Source organism: Pygoscelis adeliae, unplaced genomic scaffold (genome assembly GCF_000699105.1).
Source record: "Pygoscelis adeliae isolate BGI_AS28 unplaced genomic scaffold, ASM69910v1 Scaffold361, whole genome shotgun sequence".
NCBI classification, from domain to species: domain Eukaryota; kingdom Metazoa; phylum Chordata; class Aves; order Sphenisciformes; family Spheniscidae; genus Pygoscelis; species Pygoscelis adeliae.
The window spans coordinates 483,914-506,361 of NW_008824187.1; the positions used below are offsets into that span (position 1 = coordinate 483,914).

Consider the following 22,448-nt stretch of genomic DNA (forward strand, 5'->3'; position numbering starts at 1 on the left):
GTGCTTCGGGACGGAGAAGACCTATACAGCACTTTGCAGAGGTTATGAAGGAGATACATACATGGGCCTGCACAGACCTACAAGTAGAGGATAGGTCTTCCAGGTGAGAAAATTTCAAAGAAATTGTAATAAACCCAGCGGTCAGTGATTTAGAAACACATTCAGTATTTTAACTGCATTCAGGCTGCAGAACTCACTCTCCTAAGTGCATGAAGCGAATTCTTACTGCTATAGGGGCTGCTGTCCCGTGCATACTGTATCTGAATTTGATTCAGAACTGCTTTCTCATATTTTCCTTTTTAAAACAAAAGCCCCAGCTAACCCAAAGCTGACTGGCCAGTTCAATGCAATTGTGTGCATTAGAAAGGAAGAAGGACAAGAAATGCCTTGCAGGGCTTTAGGCTTGTTCTCACACTTCTCCTCTGTTTCAGCTCTTTCTGGAAATACTGATTTTCCATCCCAAGTCATGGTCTGTGAGTTCTCGTGCAGGTCATTGCCTGCTTTACATGATAATTTTTTCAGTGTTTGATCAGCTCTCTGGACATGTCTGTTTCTTTCTGTAAGGGCATCTTTCCCCTTCTTTTCTGTTTCTAGCAGAGCTTAATTTTATCCACTCTAATACCTAGACTCAAGATACCCTGAAGCCGTATGTCAGAATAAGGGCTTCATATCTGTCAAAGATGTATGGGCAGCAGCCACAATGAAATATATATAAACCTATCAGACAACATAAAGCAGAACACTGAGCAAGCTGTGAGCAGTTTGTAAATCACTATCCAAGCAGTTTTTCCTTGAAGGTGCCTGTCCGCAGATACCAGCAGCTGATGTGTATGGGGCAACTTCCATTCACAAGGATCTTTTCAGCCTTTGCGTACCCAGACCATCAATGGAATAAATACCACAATTACGGTCAGCCCTGCAAGTGTCAGACACTAGAAGAGTTTTACAGCCAAGAGGACAGGGACATGTCTTCTCCCTTACAAAGCTTCTGAACGCTTTTGAAGATGATTCACAGGGACATCAGTGTTTCACATGTTGTAGGGGGGCACAGATCACTAGCAGAAAGCTCAACCTATCTGCTTGCCCCATCATAGAATCACAGACTCATTAAGGTTGGAAAAGACCTCTAAGATCATCGAGTCCAACCGTCAACCCAACACCCCCATGCCCACTAAACCATGTCCCTCAGCGCCTCATCTACCCATCTTTTAAATACCTCCAGGGATGGGGACTCAACCACTTCCCTGGGCAGCCTGTTCCAATGTTTAACCACTCTTTTGGTAAAGACATTTTTCCTCACGTCCAATCTAAACCTCCCCTGGTGCAACTTGAGGCCGTTTCCTCTCGTCCTATCGCCAGTTACTTGGGAGAAGAGACCGACCCCCACCTTGCTACAACCTCCTTTCAGGTAGTTGTAGAGAGCGATGAGGTCTCCCCTCAGCCTCCTTTTCTCCAGGCTAAACAACCCCAGCTCCCTCAGCCGCTCCTCATCAGACTTGTTCTCCAGACCCCTCACCAGCCTCGTTGCCCTTCTCTGGACACGCTTACATCTGGCCATCGGTTACAGTCTCCTGGCTCAGGCCTTCGTAGGAGCTGGCAGGAACGCCAGGTGACTTCCCTAGGACTCTGCTCCTGTGGGCAAGGGAAGGCAACACACGATGTCCTCCACCAGCTCCCCACACAGCCTGCCAGAAGTCAGGCTGGCCACCCCGTCACTCGGGCTGCCAGCGCTCCCTCGCAGGAGCCGCCAGACAGCAACAGAACCTCGCCATAACCTGCAAGAGGCCGCAGCTCCCCCTCTTCCTTCTCGGCCACTGCTATCACTTGCCTCTCCTTCTCTTGACACCTTTTTCATTTCTTGCATATTTGCGCTCTTTTTTACTACGCAGCGTCTAGAGGATGAACCTGGATGATAACACGCATCTGGGGGTTTTTCTAGCTCCTCGCTAACCTGTGTTACTCACTTTGGGAAGGTACATTTTTTCTTACTTTGAAAAATGCTGTTCTTTCAGAGGATCAAGCTCCTTTTCATATTTGCAAACATTAAAAACATGGACATTTTGAAATGGCTCCATATTTCAAATGCAAATCAGAATCATTTAATTTTAATTTTTTTTTCCATTCTTTCAGCTAAAATCATGTCCTGGATTGAGCACAGATTTGTTGAACTTAGCACAGACTTGCAAGAAGTTTTGATCAATTTGAATTCATATCTTTAGTTAAGAACTTTCTGAAACACAAACATTTTCACCAAAATCTAGCAAAACCAGCAGATGAAAGCTGATCTGTTAAGAATGGAAGGAATTTTAAGTTGATGTTTGAAATCCCTTTTTCCTTTAATCTTGTTAACAACCATTTAACAGCAATTAATGATGTTACGTGCTTTTAAATAAAACAAGTTCTTGTTATAGGTTCCACACTTTTATCCTTTCAATTAAGAGCTGTATTAAGTGCTCACAATTAAATATTTCCTATGCCTCAAACTGGCCCTCAGAAGCGAACAAACCTTTACCTTCATAATATTTCTGAGTTAAAGAAACTGAGGAAAAAAACCCTGCATAAATACACCATAAATAAGGAGGAGAGCGCTGAGGACGACGTAAAAATAGCTTTTGTAGTCCACCTGTAGAAGCAAGAGTGACAGGATAGGGAAAAGAAATAGAGAAAGAGAGCCAGAAAAAGACCATTTTATTCAGCAGTACAGTAGTGATAGGAGGGAAGTGGAATGTGGCAACCCATGGTTTTGGTCATACCGTGTTCAAAGACTGAACCTCACGACCTCATCCACAGATGTTTCCTCATGTGATGCAGGCAGTACAGCCAGTCCAGGGCTTATTTCTCTAAAGTACAAGAAATGACCAGGGACAGGAGAGAGAAGAGGGTTTTTAATACAAGAGCACAAAACCGACATGGGCCCTGCTGCTCCTTGTCCAGAAAAGGGTTTTAATGGGAGAACAGCACAAAACCAGTACTGGAACAGCAGGGCCTGAGCAGAGTACTGCAGCAATAGCATGAGCTCTGAAATTCTCTATTTTCCACCTGTCCTCTCTGTAGCTGTTATATATAAAATAAGTAAGCATTGCTGGCTTTAAGAGGAAAGCAGATCTATTTCATAATACAATTACTTCAGGAAATGAAAGGCAGAAAAAGAAAGTGGATATTATTGAATCATATGAAAGATACACAGCGATATTGCAAAAGTTAACACATGAATGAATGCCTTGGCGTACCGTTTCCTTGCGCTGAGAGGTTCTGCTGTTGGGAGCGCTCTGCAGACCCCAGCTCGTTGCAGAGTCAGGGTCAGGTCTTCAACGCTCTCCGAGGCAGCAGGGTTCCCCAGCCAGCCCTGCGCCACAGGTAAGAGGATGTGAACATTTCACTTTTTTATCCCCAGACTCTACTAACCGCGACTCTCTTGACATGATTGAACGGTGCATATGCCTGGTGTGCCTGGACAGCCCAAGCGGGGTGGAACTCAATGATACGAACATGGCATTGCAACTGCTGCATGGGGGAGGCTACCATAAAAACGGGGCCAATCGTTGGTATGACAAACCTATGCAGGTAAAAACCTTACAGTACTACGATATTACTAGCACGTGGCAAGGGACTCCAGTTGCCCTCGTGGTAGGGACCACTTAGAATCAAGCGGGAGAAAGAGGGGAAGGTGGTGTCAGCATCTGCCAAGGCAGGGTTGGCGTGAGCAGCGCTGCTCCTTGGAAGGCAGGGGAAGCAGACCTACTGCCTTGCCGGCAGCGGGGGGGGCCTTCTCCAACACAGGTACGCTTTCACCTTCCCTGAAGTTGCCCGTTGCACTTGAGGAGGTAGACAGATACGCAGACGTACAGGTAGGCAGGCATCTGATTAAAAAAAACGAAAACAAAAAACAGCACGCATTTAATTACACTCAATCAAATGAAAGAAAAATGCTGGACTAGCATCCCAGAACAAAAAGAAAAGCACAATAGCTTTCTCTGCTTTCTCTTCTCACACATTTTCCTGACGCCCTAGAAATACTACTGCTTATAATTTAGCATGTGTTTAAGTTAGTATTCCGTTCTCACTTAACAGACTGTTTACTCATTTAATGACATCCTTGTTGAGACTTTCCTGGAAGTATTGATCTCGCCAGCCTTTTTCCCAATCAGATTTTGATTGTCATATTTGGCAGTGTCGCACTGTTATTTTCACATTTTGCAATAGACCCAGGGTGAAGCAATGTATTAATGTCCAGCTGTCAACAATGTTGACATCTCATGAAAAATTGAAAAAACCCGACTGATGCATTGCTTGCGCAATGCTTGTTGCTCTTGCCATATCTAAGAACAGCAACATGAAAAGAGAAACCACTAATTTCACTTGCACTGACTTACCCCAGTGCAAATACATTTCAGTAGTCATTCCTGATTTATGCCACTGCAAATGACATTATTAGCAGACTCCAGTGCTGTGTTCTTAAAGAACAAACCATTTGTCTTTAGTTAGAATCCTCTGTTATTTGCAGGGCCACTAGTTGAGATATTTCAAGCAGATGAGAATAAACAAGATTTTGTTTACTATCAGAAGGTAGCAGAAAGCAAATAAGTTTGCATAGTATGTGGGAGAGCTTCATCTGTTCAGATGTATTCAGGCCAGAAGTAGTTCAAAGGCGAAGAGAAATTTTTAGGGAAAAAAGATCCCATTTTCTTTCATGCAAACGCAGATTATGTAGGAAGCCATTCTCGCAGCAGGACTTGTTCTTTCTCTCCATATTCTTCTTCAACTTTGCAGTAAGGCATCAGAAAACGTCCAGGTAAACTTTTTGCATCACACACTCTGTGAAAACCTCACGGGAACCAGGGAGGCAGGACGTGTATGTGTGATACAAACGCGCAGAGTGAGCTGAGTGGGAGAAGACCAGCCAAAGACACTTCAAAAGAAGTGGGGGGAGAAGTCCAGAAAAAGGACAGAAACCACATGAGACAAGTTGCAGTTTTGTGCTAGACATCTGCTTTTGTTTGAGATGCAGAAGTAACCGGCTGCACGGGGGTATCACAGAACTACAGTGCAGCAGGTTAAGTGTCACCAGTTACGCCATGCGTATGCAGTGAAATCAGGAATGGAGACAAGTAAGAGGGAAAGGAAGAAAACACCACCAAAAAAAAAAAAGGTAAAGAGAAAGCAGGGCAGTAAAACAAGCTATGAAAACGCTATCAAACAAGGATGGGCTTGCTCATTTGATACGATATTTGTAATAAAACGCGATCCTAAGGGACTTCCCAGATACCGAAGTTGCGTTGCCCCCAGATGTGGAAGGAGGACCCCGGCCTGTCTTTCTATTGACGGGTTTTCTCTACCATAAAGCAGATGCTAAATCCAATTTCTGGACTCCAATGGGAGTTGCTAAAATTTACATTCTCGCAGGACTCAGTCCAAAATAGCAGCATGAAAGGGATCCAGTGCAACGCCATTCACGGGACAAGAAAGTCTCCTGCGATAAGTCACCCACTGATCTGTAAGTCAAGGAAGTTCCTGATATGAGCAATAGGAAAACCACAGGAGAACGACAACATCTTTTGTTAGGTTGCCATCATGGGTAACTTACCCAGAACATGATTTATTCCCTATGTTTCTTGCACTTGTTCTTTTCCTTGCTCAGTTTGTGGTAGGAAGAGACGGAGTCTGCGGTACCGTGTGTGAACATTCCCCTTTCGATGGCATCGTACTGGTGCAGTGCACTGAACACTTGCTCAAGCACATGTGAGTCCCCTTTCAGTACAGCTATCGTACTCGCTCCAGCCCCCCGCGAAGCCTCTGCCAGTGGCAAATTCCCCCTGATGCACAGGGCCACTAAGAGCCATACAACTGTTGGAAACCAGTCATTTACCTGCTAAAAAAAGCAGCGTTTAACAAATAGATTTTTCCTGTGACCTTAATGACTTTTCTCTCACATACTGACAGGAAAGAAAGCTCCAAGAAATTAGTCCGAGCTGACTCAGTGAGCGAGCTTCCTGCTCCGCGGAGACTAAGGTGGAAATGTTCCCCTGAAATTCAGGCACATTTGGCATCATCAGCAGAAAAACTCCAAAGGTAGAACAGATGCCTCATTTTTCTCAGCAATGGCTGCAAGCTGGGAACTACCCGGCGCCGTGAGTGCAGGCATGGGTTTCCTCCTAGAGGGCTCTCCCTGCCCTCCCGCTCCTCCTCATCTTCCCAAGGTGGACATACCTAGCATTTCTTTGCAGGATGGCACCCTTACGGGCTGGAGCTGCTTCGCTGGGTTCAGGAATTGCATTACCATTGTTTTCCTTCCATGTAAATATTAGAAAAGCTAAAGACCACTGGAGAAACAGCTGAGTCCTATTTGCATGGGATGCAAACAGTGCAGGTCCTCTGTTTCTGTGGATGCACTTTTTAGGTTTGACCTGACTAAAGCCGAAGCCAGGGCAATGGGGATGCGTTTATGGGACAGTAGAATACAACTGGTTTGAATAAACAATTTGAATTCAGGAATGTAATTTGTTTACATCCATGTTGCTCCAACAAAGGTTAGTTCTTCTGACTCTGTTTCCAGACTGTAAAAGATTTGCATGATCTTTGGGGGTGGGGATGGCAGTGAGAGATTTTTTTCCAAATTATTTCATCTCAACGCTCGGGCCTGTCATCTCTCTGTAGAGAATTAACACATTGCCTGCATGATCAGCTGTAAGTATGTCCAGCGTGATTGCATTAGATGAGACCTCAAAGTGGCTAGAAGCATACATGAGAGGATGAAAACATTCAGGATGCAGAGTAATTCCTTTTTGTTTTTAAATGAAGGTAGTAGTCCTCTAAATTGAAGCTTGCAAGGAGCTTACAGCCTTCATCAGGTTTTAAATCCACCTATGTCTCACACTAGTAAATCTCACAGAAATTTGTCGAGAACAAAGGAGGCCCTGGCTTAGGCTTCAGGAGTGGAAACACTAGGGGTTTTTTTCTTAAAAAAAAAAAAAAAAGGTGTTTTACTCAAATGAACAGAATGACCCGAGTGCCACAGCTCATGGTAAGGCTGCAGACAACAAGCCCAGTCTAGGACCTGTATGAATAAAAGTTACTAACCGGGAAGACGTGACCAAAGGCTGGGACTGGCTGCAGAGCAGGAGCCCACTCACGTCCGAGAGGGCACAGGCAGGAAATGATCTCTGGGGTTTATCTGCAAATGGAAATAGAATGTGAGGCTCTTGCATCTCCCCCTGCAGTAACTGCCTCTGCTTGTTTTCCAGGATAGTAAAAAATCTAGACTTTATCGCCTACAAGTTTGAGAACTACGGAAAGGAATTCATTAAGAAACAAAAGATTAGCCCAGATGCCTACATTCAAGTAGCACTTCAGCTGGCATTTTACAGGTAAGGTTAATTCAAATCATAGGAACAAGCACAAGAGGAGATCCACAATTTGGTTTTTTTATACAGAGGGTCCATTTTTTCCTCAGCACCGAAACAAATGCCTCCTGCATGGAGATGAGTGATCTTGCCTAATGACCGTAGGTCAGACAAGAGAAATTGCCACCCGGTTCTGAGACAGAGTACTCCTTTCCTTCACTCCCTTTCCCTCTCCCTGCTCTGCCTTCCCATCCCCGTGTCCCACACACGCCGTTCCCAGCCAGTACCCTCCCCACAGCTGCCCCTGCCCTTGGCATAGAGAATAGGGTGAGGGGACCTGGGGGGGGAGGGGCAGACAACCCTGCCACCCACAGCAGCAGAAGCAGCTAGGGAGTCCAAGTCCCCGGGGCAGAAACACTCCCTTGCCACTGCGGGTAGCGTGGGAGGAACGGTGGCAGTAACCCGTAGCTCACCACATATGCATCCCCTGCACCGCAGGGAAAAATACTGCAGCAGCATATCAGATCAGAGTTCCTGCGCAGGAGAGTAACTACTGCCGCTTCCTTCTTCGCAGCCATCCCAAGATTTGATAATATCCTCTAATTTCCATGGTATTATCAAAGTTAAAAGCTCCTTTCTACGTTGTCGGAACAGCTAACGCTCCAGGCTAGAGATTGGTTGCATGGTTTCCTGCAGAACAGCCTATTAGACGAATAATCCTTTATCGTGTCAAATTAAATCCTGAAGTGGTCTTTACCTAGTCAAAACCAGAGGTGCCTAACACATTTTGCATACTCCATTAACATCTGTTAAACATCCATTTTGCGTATTCCATTAACCAAACTCCAACAACGGCCAGGTCCAAGATTTTCATCTGGATCCCAGCCATGATATAAATCCCATGTACGCAACAAAAACCTTAGGGGACAGTTATGTTCTGAGACCCCTGCTTCAACTGGAAGGCACAGTAGGTCTCCTGAAGCAAGAAGTAGTAGCTGTGTACCTGGACCCAAATTAAACCGTAGTCTTCACACTCTGTTCTATTTGCTATGTGGGTTTTCATTCCAGCTCACAGTCTCAAATAGCACCCTTCTCCCCTTTTAGTTTTCTATTTTTCATTCACACACAGAGTGCGATTTTTTCTTGTTTTAAATAAAACATATTTCACGCCCATAAGTAAATGATTAATTACACAATTATTTTATGATGCAGTACAAATAAAACATTCCTTGAGATCTCTCAGTAAATTTTAGTTTCACTAGCCTTGTTTTCACACAGCAAGTCATTTTTTACTGGCAATGCATAACTAAAATGTATACAGCTGTATGCAGCTCCTCATATTAGAAAGGAGTGAGCATCTGTCTTTTTTAAGTTTCTTACAGAATTCTATCAACATTAAGATGAACACTATGCAAAAAATAAAATCGTGGCTGTAACAATAAAACATACCAAGCCTGTATTTCTTTTAATCTTTATGACTCCTTGAAAATAATTATTCTTTCTTTTTCTTACTTCATTCTCTCAGATGCCACAGGAGACTTGTCCCTACCTACGAAAGTGCTTCCATACGCCGATTTGACGAGGGCAGAGTCGACAACATTAGGTCTGCTACCTTGGAAGCATTTGCTTTTGTAAAAGCAATGACTGATGACAAGACAGCTCTATCGGTATGTTGGTCTGGCTCCCTCTGCCTTCTTTGGCAAAACACTAGGCAAATAGTGCATTCATGATCCCCAGTCTCTCGCTTTTTAACTGTTAACCGAGAACATAAAGGCATAGGGCAGGGTAGCAAGCCTTGCAGGATTTTGCTTTTTGTGCAAACCAACCATTAAGCTAAATATAAATATTTCCTTATTTTTATTTAAGCATCCAAAAGATTCAGAGGTGCCTAAACGTGACATTATAAGAAACAAACCATCTGATCTTAGACTTAGCACTGTCTTCTGAATGATCTATCATCAGATCCAAATTCTGCTCCCTGGAGAGATCGAGGCTGAACATGCGAAGTTCAGGATCATTGTACTGCCACACCAGGGGAATTGCCTGGCAGGTCCCCTCCAGTAGACAGCTCTGCTGCAGATTGCAATGTGTGAAGTGATATAATTCACGTGCTTTGATTTCTGGATAAGGTGGATATATTCCGGTTGATCTTTTTGGTTTTAAAGGTATGTTTCTACCAAATAGACTTAGTTTTATAGGATCCGCAAGGGGGCTGAACCTTCATGATGAAAAAACTTCATCAAGCTAATAAAACAACTCTCCGAACTGTCCTGACATCATCCTGCAAAAAGAAAAACTAAATTGCCTTTCTTTGAGACACCACCATCTGTTTGCCAGAAGGACGTTTACTGTACGTAGTAGATGGGGACGCAAAGAGGTGCAGCTGAGACTATAGCTGCGCAAACAGCTTTGGGCACTGTCCCTCCCGCCATCCCCGGAGAGCCTCCCTCAACGTCTCTCTGTGTGCCGCTTCCACCCACTGCACTTTGCTGCTGTACAGGGAATTTCCAGGTAGCTGTTTAGACGCAAAATGCTGCCGCAACGTAGATTATTTCGCACAGTAAGCCCACTCCAGTGGCAACAGCCCACATGACTGTTCTTTAGAATCTAGCGTGGCATTGCTAGAAGTATTGCTGGGCTGTAGATTAAGTGTAAATTAATGAAATAGCGTGCACCAAGCTCTAATGTCCCAGAGGATGAGGCAAATTTGCCCAGGTAAGTGCTCTGTTACTCCACTGCTTCTCCAATCTCCTTAAGGTTACTGTGCCCAGAATTTAGCTCATGAGGAACAAGACTTAAGTAAGTTCCATGTTAAAATGATAACTGAAAGGAAACCTGAAGTAATTCCCTACGCTGAGTGGGTAATTCAAGGCAGATTATGACCATACTATTACACTTAACAGTGACTACCATACAGTAGACAAGAAGAGGCTGCTGTTATTTGCTGTCAGTGTCCTGTCTGACAACATGGTTCTTAATCATATTTCATTAGCATCTAATGAATGCTGTCACCTGGGCATACCTTCCCCTCCACACTTGGGTGCTCAGCATACCCCCAGCCCCAACACACATTGCTGCAGGCTGACTGTACTCCTAGGAGGAGCCAGCCTGCTCCTAGCATGTTGTTTTGCCAGATCCTTCTTGTTCCCTCCAACAATCTCTTCCTGCCTTCCTTCTTCCAACGCTTACTGACTTCTGCAGCTCTCCCAAAGCTTCAGCGTTTCTCACTGTTTTACCACCCAAATCTGAGATTGCGCCCACCTTTCACAGCGTCCTAAACTGTATTGCTTCACAGAAGCAAGCGGAAGAATGCCATGCGTGTCTAGAGTGAGCTTGGTCTCAGCCCCCAAATCTTTATATTGCATGCCTTGGCAGAACCGAATAGGGAGAATAATGGTTTCATTCCCCCTGAAAAACCTGCAATCGTAACGCAAAGCAATCCACTGATAGCTTTCCTGGCTTCTTGCCCACCGAGACGTGCAAAGGACATTTAAACTGGTCTGTGATTGTTCTTTCCCACAAACTTTCAGAAATCTTTGTTTTTATGTGAACATCTTTCAGTTCAAAACCATATATATTGTTATCACAGAATCATTAGGAACAAAATTCACTTCACGCAACCCTATTCCAAGGTGATTTCTTTAGACCTACAGATTGCCTCTGGATGTGAAGGGGTTAATTCTATTTTTTGGTCAGATAGATGAATCACCTGGTTTAGGTAGCCCTGAACTCCCCAAAATAGTATTTGTTAACAGCCATTAATCCACATCGAACTAAAAACAGTTTTCTATCTGATGCTAATAAAAGTGATCTTCAAACGATGGCTTGAACAGTCACCAAAGATTGATCGAGTTGGATTGATTCTCTAGCAGGAGAAATATCTCATGCACTTGACACTTGCTGTAAGAGAAGCAGCAACTGACACTGCAGAGATTGCTGAATAGCTGTAAATTCATCAGATTTAAAGACTGCATTTGGTAATTTAATCTGTATAAGGGGACTAAGGCCTAGCTCTAGCCCTATGAAAAAATATCAGACTCCGTACTTTGAAGGTCCCTGATGGTGGCCTTGAATTGCTCCTAAAATGAATTCTTTGTTCAAAAGATCATTCATCGTCCACAGGAGCTGAAGGTTCCCTGTTTATCTGGAGACCCAGTCATTTCTGGCTGTTTCAGGGTCTCCCAAAGTTGCAGTGTCGGACTTGATGTACGGCGGGGGGGGGCGCAGCACTTCTTAGGATCGTTCCCTTAATATAAAAGGCTGCCATTTGACAGGCGTCAAAATTTACTAGCTTGTTATCTGAAATGTGAGGCATCTGTGGATAGTAGAGCAGCCTTGGAAAATTCTAGATGCCCTTTCACACAGGGGAGTAATTTTTTGACCAGCTAGTAAAATATCAGTAATGGCTTTCATTAACATCACTGTCATTGTCTAGATAAACCATTCCAGAGAAGATATACTGCCTGGCTGTTTGGAAAACACTGAATTACACTAGGCAGTTATTCTCCCTCCTTCAAATGGAGTGATTCAATTAGTAATAATCTACACCCACAAAATCCATGGAAGGAATCCATGAAAGAAACTGCAAGTCTTTCCTTGACTTCAAACAAACCACCGCCGATAAGCCTGTTCAACACCAGGCACCGTTGCTGATCGGGACATTGAATCCCTATGGCTTTTCATTTATAAAGAGTACTTGCACCCCAGCCAGGAGCAAAGGACATTTGAGAGTGCTTGCTGTTTGGCTGCTAGTTAATTGATGGAAGATGCTATTTCTTTGAGAGTTTATTCGATAATAGGTATTTTTTGATTCTCCCAACAGGATTCTGAGAAGATGCAGAGATTTAAGGATGCAATTGCAGCTCAGACTAATTACACTATTCTGGTAAGTAAAACACCGCTTTGTCTGAATAAGTTAGTTAGTTTTTTCAAGAAAAGTATGAAGATACAATCATTAACTATTTAAGCACCAGAAAACGTAGGCATCTCTAAATAGGAAAGTACCTGCTATGTCACACCTATGAAAATTTCTGATGACGCAAACACCCTCCAAATAGACATATTCAGCTAACCTCACCTTAAAAAACACTTCCTGGAAAGCAAAGTAACAAAATTCTGCATTAGACATCAGTGGCAAGACCATCAGTCTTGGGCGTTAGCTCTCCTGTCTAGAACTGTTATGGAACATGACACTCTGTATTCAACATATTCATGGGGAATATGCATCTGTGAAACGCTTATGATTTGTATCTGTGTCATAATTAGGAGACCCAGACATGAATCAGGATTCCACTGGTTGGTGCTGTGCAAATTAACAATTAAAAAACAGCCTCCATCTTAAAGAGCTTGCAATCAAAATTTAATAAAGGGATTTTTTTACATATATTGAAAGGTTTGCAAGGAGGAACAGCAGCCGGATGAAATAAGCCTTTATTCTGTGTGCTCTGTGAAATGCAACATGAAATGTTAGCCATGCAGATAGCCAAGAAGTGGCAAGGACAGCTGAGAGCCTTATCAGGATGAGAAGTAAGCAAGGCTTAAAAGCAACCAATTTAACTGCTGTGTAACACGCATGAGAAGTAGAACTCCAACTGCAAAATCCAGATCCCTCAAATTTACAGGTATCTAGACCCATAAGCGATGAAGTTACAGATAAGCTCAAGACAGCTGTAACACGTCAGGAACTCTTTTTCCCCCTAAAACTAACTATTTCTGCATTTTCTTATGTTCCTCTTCCCTAAAGGAGAGACGTCCTTATCTGGGACCTGATCCTCAGGTGGACTGGTATTCCAAAGTGCAATTTCTAATGAAGGCCATTAACAATGAGCGAACGATTATAGTAAGCTCTCTTTTAAAGACCTGAATGCAGTGTCTAATAAAAGGAAGACATGCCCTCCAGTGAAGAAATCAGTTTAGTATCAAATACAACTCATTTTCTGTTGATCAAAAATGAGACAATTCAGCCTGGGTAACGCTCTACATGCCACTGTGCCAAGACAAAGCACAGACTTACTCGCTCTACAAACAACTTAGTCAAACCACTTATGAAATTAATAAATGTTAATAACCAGCTACGTTAAGTGAATTTGCTACCTATGGTTTTGCCTCAGACCATTGCCTAACAAACCCACATTGCTGATTACTGTTTCAATACTCGTAATATTCAATAAATCATTCACGTCCAGAGGTGGTTTCAAAGGTGTACGCAGACCACTGGAGAGGTGAAGTGTTGCTTTCAGGCAGGATTTGTTCCTAAGACTGTGAAACAAAAGAAGCAGGGAAGAAAAAATGGTTTTGGGTTTCAAGCGTTGTGCTGGGAACCCACATCTTGGAAGCTGAGACTCCACGTCATCTCTAAAGCAGCGGCAAGTCTTGCTTCAGGGCAACTGTCTCCCCCTGACCCATCTCGGGGTAATCTCACAACAAACACAACATACTGTAGGTCTACTAGGTCACAACCAGTGGAATTTCTGTACGCAGCTCTTTAAAAAAAAAAAGAAAAAAAAATTTCCATTAAATCCCCCCTCCAAGACATTTCAGTTCCAGAAACTGTTACAAAATTCAGCCTCCAGTGTAGCTCATGGGAAAATATTAAAATCGCCACCAGAAAATTAATTTATCTTTAAATTTAAAAAGGTCTCCAGGTATTTCTACTCACCAAGCTGCCCTTTCTTTCTCACAATAGCAGAACATAATTGTTGTGCCTTTAAACTGTGGGCAAGACTTACATGGTCTGACTAAATAATGTGTAACAGACTGAAATGTAATAGCTCCTAAGAAAAACAAAGAAATCTACTTCATAAAACAAAAAGCAATTTAATGATTTTATTTCCCCTTGTTAGGGCTTACTAGTAGCATTGCTATCTTAAATGTGGAGCTCTCAAATTCAATTTAGCACAGTTTTTTCCTATGCGTTGACTCACAGTTTATTTCGTTAGCCTGTCTCGGCCTCTCTTCAGACATGACATTGATTTATGTTGCAAAAATGTCATTGCTAACAGCCTTATAAATCTTGTGTGAGAGCAAAATATTTCCTTTGATTTTCAAGTCCGTTTCCCTCTGTGGGAAGACCAGTGTAAACGCTGCCCTGATGTATGCTGCTTTTTTGCAAGCACCCTTGCTCCGTCTGGGCTGGTGAACAAACAGCCCCTTTACCGATGGGTGCCTACTCCTTAATAAGCCAACCAAGATCATGCACTCCCGGCCCCCTGCTTCGGGCACTCAGTGGTTAAAATAAGTGTTGTTTGTTTGTTGGGTTTTTTTTAATTCTCCCCTGAAGAGGAAAACCAAGCTTGTGCTCTTTTTTAAGTCCTGCCTTCTCTCAGGTTGCTTGTGTCCCTCGTTACAAGGGGCCTGTGCCACGGGGCTGTCAGTTCTGCTCTCAGTGTAGTATGACGTGCCTCGTTCAGCATCCCCCTCCTACATGGCTTCAGCCTGGTACCGGGGATGAGCTACAGCTCAGTCCTCACATACCAGCTAGAATAAACCTAGACTGAAGGATTCTAAATGCACGTTTTAATCTGAGGCAAATCCTGCCTGGCTGGAACAGCTCAGTGCTGTTCTTCAGATGCCAACGTTTTGATTTAGTTTCCTAAAGAAACAAAACTCTGTAATTATCCTGTCTGCCCATCTCTCACTACTGACTTTTGATCCTGTTGGCCATCTTCAGTCACATTTGCCAGCAGGGCAAAGACCTTAAAATAAATTCCTTAAGTCTAAGCATTAGAATCATAGAACAGTTTGGGTTGGAAGGGACCTCTAAAGGCCATCTAGTCCAACCCCCCTGCCCTGGGCAGGGACATCTTCAACTGGATCAGGTTGCTCAGAGCCCCGTCCAGCCTGACCTGGAATGTTTCCAGGGATGGGGCATCCCCCACCTCTCTGGGCAACCTGGGCCAGTGCTTCACCACCCTCAGCGTAAAAAATGTCTTCCTTAGATCTAGTCTAAATCTACCCCCCTTTAGTTTAAAGCCATTCCCCCTTGGCCTGTCGCAACAGGCCCTGCTAAAAAGTCTGCCACCATCTTTTTTATAAGCCCCCTTTAAGTACTGATGGGCTGCAATAAGGTCTCCCCGAAGCCACCTCTTCTCCAGGCTGGTAGGTATTAGGTATTATTAGGTAGCCGGATAGAGCAGAGAGACCCAAGCATAGCAAGCTCATGGCAGAAAGACTTACTGCGGGCTCAGCAGTAGTTCTCGTGAGCTGGCTCGCTGGCCACCAGCGCTGCTAACATTCAGCCACTGCACAGGCTGCCGATCACCTCGCCTGTAACCACGAGAGAGGAGAGGAAATTGGGGACATTCGGGAGCAGGGTTTGGGGGCAAGCATGGCTGGTTCTGCGCTGGGGATGGTGGTGAGCGGAGACACGGGCAAGCAGGATGGCAAGTAGACTGCTCTAGGTCTCTCGCTTGTCAAGCACATTGTTCTCCTTTGTTAAGCTCCGTTTAATTTGTTTCTAGACTCATGGTGCCTGGACTACGGTACCATCCAGCTATGCTGTCCTACACTTACTGTTTCCAATTGCCTCATTAGAGTGAGGGCTAAAGTAAGGGCTGCCCCTGAGATAATCCAGCTCTGCAACGATGCCAGCACAGGGAGAGGGGGAGGGAACTGGGATATTTGGGCAGTGAATTAAATTGAGAAGGCATCTGTGTCCCTAATCTCAGTCTTCTCAAGTGGTGGGGTGTGCTAGTAGAGCTGTGATAGATCACTGGTAAATCTCTCTGTTATTCTGTGATCACTGTTAAATCTGTTGCAGACGTCTACCAGATCTTTGGATATAAATTCTATGGAATAAAACATGCTTTACCTGCCAGAGTCAGACACAGGCAGCAAGGCAATGAAAGATTAATTTGTTCCAATTTGGAGGTGGTTTGGAGCCTCTTATCTTGAAATATAATCCAAGTGACGCACAGGAAATTCCAAAACACACTTAGAGATTTCTGGTGTCCCATACGCTCCCCTCAGCAGCTTTGGAAGCCCAACCCATGATATTCAGCTCTGAGAGATGGTGAACACCCAGAACGCCAGATAACTTCAGCGCATAATACATCTCAAGCCCATCTCCTTCCCAGTTTTTACATCTTCAGAGCACCATATGAATTCCTAGTTACTGATCATCAGCAAAGTACGTACTCAGAGTAATAGCTGAACATTACAGGGATTACCTCACACCAAATTCAACTCTGACCAGAAAACAAGGCAGTAACAGCCAAGAAAATGTCTCCATACTCAGTTAAATGCTGGTGTCTTATCATGTTGTACGCAGGCTATTACTGGAATGGCAATAGACAATCATCTGCTAGGGCTCAGAGAGGTGGCACGGGAACACATCAAGGAACTGCCAGAGATATTTACGGATGAGACATATTTGACAAGCAATCGATTCATCCTCTCGACCAGCCAGGTGAGTTTCTCCTGTTCACTGGTCTTGCTAAGCAAAGCCTAATTCATTTGTGTTCTGCCAGACCTTGTAGCTCACAGTGAGAATGATGTATTTAAAAAAAAAAAAAAAGAAAAAAAAAAGCTGATACTATCAAGAAGTCTGCAAAATTCTCCAGATTTTTAATCCAGTTTTGGTTCATTCCACAAAATCAGCACAGTAAATACCAACTGAAGTTATCACTTCCCTTGCAACAGCCCAAAGCCCTTCCTGGAAATGCACACAAACAAACTCAGTAAAATTTGTATGAGGGCTCAGTGTTTCCTCACTTTCCGAACTACCTATCTTCCCGCTCCCTTTCTTCTCCTCCTTCCCCTAAGGTGACAGCTCTAGTGGGAATTCTTTAGTCCCGCGACAGCACAGCCACAAGCCAGACAGGCTGCCACTCTGAGAAACAAAAGCCAAGAGCCATGAGGCAATTTTACTCTTAAAAGTAGCTGCGTTTGAAATCTTCGCGAGCCTTCAGTTACTTGGTGTAAGACTGCAGCCTCCGCAGGCGTGCATCTTGGATTTACAGACATTTTACAGACATTTACGGATTTACAGTTATTTGCAACTATAGTAAGATACTCTAAGAGTCAACATTTCCTACATTTAATGTCCTGAATAAGGAAACATCTTTACAGCACGCAGCCTAAAAATTAAATGTTTCATTGCATATAGTAGCAGTCTCATGAAAGAAGAAACCTGTGTAGGAGTTCATTTACTGAAACACTAACCCAACTGCACTGATTGGAACTATGCAACAAAAGAGACTTATAATATCATGCTACAGCATAAAACCTTAATAAGTAATTTGATCTTTTCATAATGTTTGTAGGCTTTCAGACATGAGTGAATGTAACCAACATACTACTACATAAATTCTCCAAGAAACTATCCACGAGCAAAGAGTACTTCTGAATAGCTTTATGGCCTTCGGCTGTTGCACAGCAAATTTATCTGACAATTCTGTGGCTCTATTAGCAGGACTAATGGCTTGTTCTGCACCATTAAAGAGCCAAACGTCATTTGTGAAGGCCCATGTACACAAAGTCTGAAACATAGATTTCTAACTCATCTTTTATTCTCTGCAGTGAAAGTGTTTCACTCCTCTATGTTGCCAGGATTAAACTGAGGTGTAACAGAAATGTAACATCAAGATGCATTAAAATACGTTTTTATACAGCATCACAGTTATAAATGATTATTAGAAAAGGACAATACTACTTTCTATAATTGATTACAGTCTTCACATTACAAGTTTAACATAACCTTAAGATAACCTTAAGAAATTAAAAACCTTAAGAAATTAAAAACCTTAGTGAAGTTTTATGTATCAGAATTTTATGTATCAGAATTACATACAGCCTTAAAAATTCCCTATCTATCAGTAACAAAGCTTATAGCTCTCGAAGATCTGTATAAAGTGAGCAAAGAAATGCATTATATCCACTTCAAATGATACCAGTTTTCGAACGCTGGCAAACAAACAGAGCAACCAAATTCTATACTGAGATCAGCTTTTACCTTCCAAGTGTCAACTCCAGGTCGGGACTTCTGAAGGAAGTGATATTCTACAAGGGGGATTCACCACATTTCCAGCATTAGTAGCTTTTGTTTATCCTTTTCCTCATTCCTAACTAGCCGATTTCGGGTGCCCTGATTAATCAGAGATCACTCCTTACCTTCTCCCTGCAACCAGGTTCCAACTACTACGGAGATGTTCTGCTGCTATGGGCCCGTGGTGCCCAACGGTTACGGGGCATGTTATAACCCTCAGCCAGCACATATATTATTCTGCATCTCAAGCTTTAAAGACTGTAAAGAAACCTCCTCAGACATGTTTGCAAAAGCTGTGGAAGAAAGTCTCCTAGAAATGAGAGATCTGTGCAGCAAGTGCAACTCTACGATGGCAAAGCCACTTGCTAAACAAGAAGCAGCCACGCAGCTGCAGAGCGACCGCAAACTCTGAGGCTGTGGGAATTACTCTCCTGAATTCACCCCTATGAAACAATGACATAGTTGTTCAAAGGCAAGATAGTACTAGTAATATATTAGCGTAGAACCAAAATGTCATTTGTTTTACATTGTTGCCAACATTTAAAACGCTGTAAGTACTAAATCTGCCATTTCTCGCTTGAGAGTCAGCAAAAAAGGTTTGGTCTCCCTGGCTGCGATGAAGGAGGAGGTAATACGAGCATGTGTCGTGCTACCATTTCTAACCATAATCAACTTAGGCCATTTTATCACCTAAAAAATCGAGTAAGTTTATATATGACATAAATTAAATACTAAGGCACACCAATTAATTAATATCCCCTGCAAGTAGTTCTAAAATATTCACATCTATTCCTGCAAAATTTGCATGTAAAGGAAAAAAAAAAAAGAAATTTCCCCTATCAGGAATGTTGAGAGTAACATTGTAAATAATAGGCTGAGGCCATTAAATCTTGCAAATTTACACGAAGAGTATTTAATACCACCATGCTATTTCCTACATAAGAAAAGCAGATTATTTTTAAGAGTGGCCGCTGTGTATTTCCACAAACAGAGTTTAGGAAGATTATACTAGTGTTTGCATGTTCCCCCCCATTCAAAAATGCTGCAGAAATAATTTCGCCTTTATTCTGGTTTGCACTGGCCTCCAGCACAGTCCCATTCTGAAAGCAGCGTATTGGAGGTAAGATCCATCACAGAGAACTGGGAGAATTTTGTCCGTAATAAATCGACGTAATTGTTTCTTTCTATCAGTGAGCAAAATCCAGTCTTGACAGAGAGGCAAAGCACAAAGCCTAAGTGCAATTCAATCCTACTTAAGACCTTTTTTGTTTGCACAAGAATGAATTTAGTCATTGTGACTAGCAGGCGCGTGTATGCAACCACACAAAATCAAAGAGCAATAAATAGCTAGAACGAAGAGGCAAACTTGCAATGTGAGGAAGTCTCCAAGCTAGAGCTATAAATACCAGTTTAAGAGTGCTGGTACTCATATCAGCTTTGCATCATCCCACCTGGGAGGGATTTATATTTTTAATAGTAGATGTAGGGTATCATATTCTGCAATATACGGTAAATTCAATCAGGAAAATAATACAGTATCTGGTAATTCCCATATTCTGCGAGCGTTATCCCGAGGGTTTTCTCATTGTGTCTTTCATTCCCTACAAATCCTTCCATGGACTGATGTTTTCAGTTACCTCCTCTCAAGCTGAAATAAGTTGCCTTGCTTCGAGGTGTTCAGTCATCGTCGTTAGACTACAACTTGCTCACTGACTAAAGACACTTACTTACTTACTAACTCCAGTGCAGGCCCCTTGCTAGGCAAGCTGGAGCACGCTCGGCAGCACCGCTTATTTGCCTGTGGAGAAGCGGAGACATTTCTTCTTCCGTTGTAGACTGAGCAATCGCATGCTTAAGTACTCTCAAGCCTAAAAGCAGGAGAACAGATTTATTACAATAAACTAGAAGTGCAGATACGTGTCTAAGAACTCTAGATGCAGAGTCAGTAGCTTATAGATGTCCGTGCTTACTTTGCTGCCTCTTTGGAGTTGCGTACATGCAGCTGAGCAGTCTGCTGGATAAAGGCTGTCCACAGCCCCGGGTATGAAAGCACAGTGGGCCTGATAATCAATCGGAGCAAGTCAGCCGTGTTGGAGCAGATCGATTGATTTACAGTGATTGAGAGCTGGGCTCATTTTTTTTAAAGTCAATGCGTTCATTTAAAAATATGCGTGTTTCATTACTCCATGAGCTGTGGTTCAAACCAAAGATGAAATCTATTTTTAGATTATATAAATAGTATTATGGCATAAAAGCTGCCCCAAAGTTAAAGTGTAAAAAAATCAAGAAAAAAAAAAATCAAGAAAACTGTTAGTCAAACCAAATGTTCACTTAATGAATATACGGTTCAAAATATGACTTTAAATTGTTCCTATACTATAATTATGCAAATTACTTTGAAACATTCCCAGTAATTTTGCTTTGTTCTCTCATGTCACTACAAAGGCATTCTGCGTTTTTGACACAAATGTAGCACTATAATCTCCAGATTTTTTCAGAGTTGTGTGTTTAAAACGATAACCATATTTTAAGTGTATAAAAATGCTGTGAATAGTTGTTTGATTATTTATTAATTTGCTTCTAATGAAATATATAATTTTATTTTGTATTCCTAGTTCCATAGGTACTGATATTTATTTGCAAACGTTACCTGTGTTTTCATTTTACTTTTTTGACTGGAATTTTAAGAGTAGCTCAGACACTGTGCTCACCACACAGCCACCGAGAATTCAGGCAGAAACTACAACCACACCTGCAATTTTATGCCCCTTCATCATTAGGAGCCCCCCACTTGTCTGCAGCTGCCGTAACAGGTGTTCTGGATTCTCCAACGCTGGAAAATACTGGTGGTGGAAAATACCGACACCGTGTTTTTACTCGAGGAAGAAACCAGTGACCACCCATCCTTCCTATTTATTTAGCCATTCCGTACGTGTGCCTCAGGTACTCACAGAGCTGGTGCCTGAATACCTGAGACGAGCAGCTTCAATGAACTCGGTCCCTCCAGAGGAAGGCATTTGCTTAACCTTAGCCGTTACCCGTGCTAAAAGCAGTACCTGCAAAGTACCTGACTTGAATAAATAAAGTCAAGAAACTTCAGACGCAGTTCAGGCATGTTTAAATCGGAGAGTCCCGGTTAAATTACAGATGGATAAAATTCACAGCACAGGGCGTTACAAACTTCTCCATTTGCCAGCAGGAGCTTCGTACGGGACTGTGCTCCTCCTCAGTTAACAGAATCCCCTACACCTATGTGGTATGAGCCCGTGCTGCAGCTGCGTCTATTAAGGATGTCAGGAAATAGGTAGTTTCCTTAGGTACTTACTCAAAATTATTTGTATTATGCAAATGAAGTTCTCTTCTGAAGTTTAAAAATACACAGTCTGTGCACATGCACTTATGGAAATCAAATGTGAAGCTTTTCAAATGTTTCCAACCAGAAAACTACGGAATAGATTGTTCATCATAAAAAGGGAGAAAATCTCGATTGACACGCTAAGTGTAATTACATTAACCTAACAAGTAGCAAGGCTTTAATGAGACCTCTTGGTGGGACCTGGGACACACAAGCCCCCTGCAAGAGAATTTTAAGAAGGTAATTGTTTCACTCTCTCCGTAGGTGTACACCCACCTACACAGGGTATTGCGATGTAGAAATTAAAGAGCCAGTTTTTGTGTACTTCTGTATTCACAGTGAACAAAAGCGAAAGAAACTTGAGTTCAGAACAGTGGCGTTTGGGGGGGGGTAAGAACCGGACCTCACTCCCCCGAGCGGTCTGTACTTAAGCAGGACAGGGTTGTGACAACACAGCTGAACTCCGTCTGGCGTACGAGTTGCAGAAGACATGAAAATATTTTAGCGATACTTTTATTTTTATAAGATAGTATAGATTTATGACCAATGTACCTGTGTATTTATAGCACATTTTGTTTCTGTTTTGTGCTCTACTGAAATATATTTATCTCTCTATATTAATATCTACCACCCGAAGTGTACGCTGGTACCACGAATTCAGCTTATTTAAAGACGGAGCTCCGCACCCCCAATAAAAACTACCAGAGGAAAGTTCTTGTCGCCTTTCTGTGCCAGGCGGCCCCCAGCCCCGCGAGCCCCCCTCGCCTCG

At 42.9% G+C, this 22,448-nt stretch overlaps 1 protein-coding gene across 1 annotated transcript in view; it reads left to right on the forward strand.

The window, feature by feature from the left end:
- CHAT (choline O-acetyltransferase) overlaps positions 1-19,033 on the forward strand; it is a 30,867-nt gene extending 11,834 nt beyond the window's left edge. The window contains exons 7-14 of the mRNA XM_009334613.1: positions 3,395-3,564; positions 5,639-5,739; positions 5,941-6,069; positions 7,242-7,364; positions 8,866-9,007; positions 12,163-12,225; positions 16,609-16,746; positions 18,467-19,033. Of these exons, the coding sequence (XP_009332888.1) occupies positions 3,395-3,564; positions 5,639-5,739; positions 5,941-6,069; positions 7,242-7,364; positions 8,866-9,007; positions 12,163-12,225; positions 16,609-16,746; positions 18,467-18,736 (1,136 nt within the window). The 3' untranslated portion in view covers positions 18,737-19,033. The remainder of the gene's footprint in view (positions 1-3,394; positions 3,565-5,638; positions 5,740-5,940; positions 6,070-7,241; positions 7,365-8,865; positions 9,008-12,162; positions 12,226-16,608; positions 16,747-18,466) is intronic.
- The last annotated feature ends 3,415 nt before the right edge of the window (positions 19,034-22,448 follow it).